The 1,192-nt window shown below is 41.1% G+C and overlaps 1 protein-coding gene across 1 annotated transcript in view; it reads left to right on the top strand.

Annotated features, from left to right (window-relative positions):
* Positions 1 to 1,192, top strand: part of LOC106867885 (glycogen synthase kinase-3 beta) — an 83,400-nt gene that overhangs the window by 74,365 nt on the left and 7,843 nt on the right. Inside the window, exon 7 of the mRNA XM_014912945.1 lies at positions 1,104 to 1,186. Within this exon, the coding sequence (XP_014768431.1) occupies positions 1,104 to 1,186 (83 nt within the window). The remainder of the gene's footprint in view (positions 1 to 1,103; positions 1,187 to 1,192) is intronic.

Below are 1,192 nucleotides of genomic sequence, written 5' to 3'. Positions count from 1 at the left end.
GAATATGAAACTTACAGAGTACACTGGTCCGCAGGGAATTTCGATCCCAGAGCCTAAATCAATGAGAGACCTGGGTATCGACATGAGTGATGATACCCCTTTCCAAGTGCACATTACCAGAATGGCGACAAAGTGCAGACGACTGGCTGGATGAATCCTGAGAACATTCAGAACCAGAGATAAGGAAACCATGATGGTCCTCTGGAGGACATTCGTCCTCAGCCCCCTAGATTACTGCTCACAGCTATGGTCACCCACCAGTGTGAAATTAACAGTGGACCTTGAAGCAATCCAGAGAAGATTCACAAAGAAGATTGTCTCTTTGCAACTGCTCAGCTACTGGGAAAGGCTGAAACAGCTAAGACTCTACTCCCTGGAGAGAAGGTGGGAGAGGTATGCAGTAATATACATCTGGAAGATCCTGGAAGGAATTGTGCCAAATTTTGGCATTGAAAGCTACACCAATGCCAGAACGGGACGACACTGCATAGTGCCAAAGATCCCAGCAATGCCATTGCGCTACAGGACCAGTTACTGCAACAGTTTTGGTTTCAGGGGCCTGCAGCTTTTTAATATTCTCCCAAAGAGCCTGAGGAACCTGCACAAAGTAGATGTAGGGGTTTTTAAATCAAAGCTGGACCTCTTCCTGTCGAGAGTCCTAGATGAACCTACCTCACGGCAAGAGGGGCAAATGAGGGTAGCTAAATCAAACTCCTTTCTTCACCAAGTGCCACATATTGGAGGAGGCTCTCAGTAATAACAGTGTAGCAAAACAGCGGTGCATCAGCATGGCTGCAGCTCTAAGCTGAAACTATATAAAAAATATATATATATATATATATATAGATATATATGTATATATATATATGTGTATATATATATATATATATAGATAGATAGATATATATGTATATATGTGACATATTGGCAACTCCATGTGAGAAAAGTGCAATAACCAGGAATTTTGTACTTTAAAGTTACAAAATATAACTAAAGAAAGCAGCAATGTAGGATAGTTGGACACGTTACAGAAAGTGTAATGTATGTATGTATTTATTTTCATAACATGTTTAATTCTTTTTCTCCTTTTTTTCTTTTAACAGATGTTTGGTCTGCTGGCTGTGTACTAGCTGAGTTGCTTTTAGGCCAGCCAATCTTCCCTGGAGACAGTGGTGTTGATCAGCTAGTGGAA

Source organism: Octopus bimaculoides, chromosome 5 (assembly GCF_001194135.2).
Source record: "Octopus bimaculoides isolate UCB-OBI-ISO-001 chromosome 5, ASM119413v2, whole genome shotgun sequence".
In the NCBI taxonomy this organism is placed as follows: domain Eukaryota; kingdom Metazoa; phylum Mollusca; class Cephalopoda; order Octopoda; family Octopodidae; genus Octopus; species Octopus bimaculoides.
The sequence above is the reverse complement of the archived record's forward strand: the minus strand, read 5'-3'. Positions and strand labels throughout refer to the sequence as shown.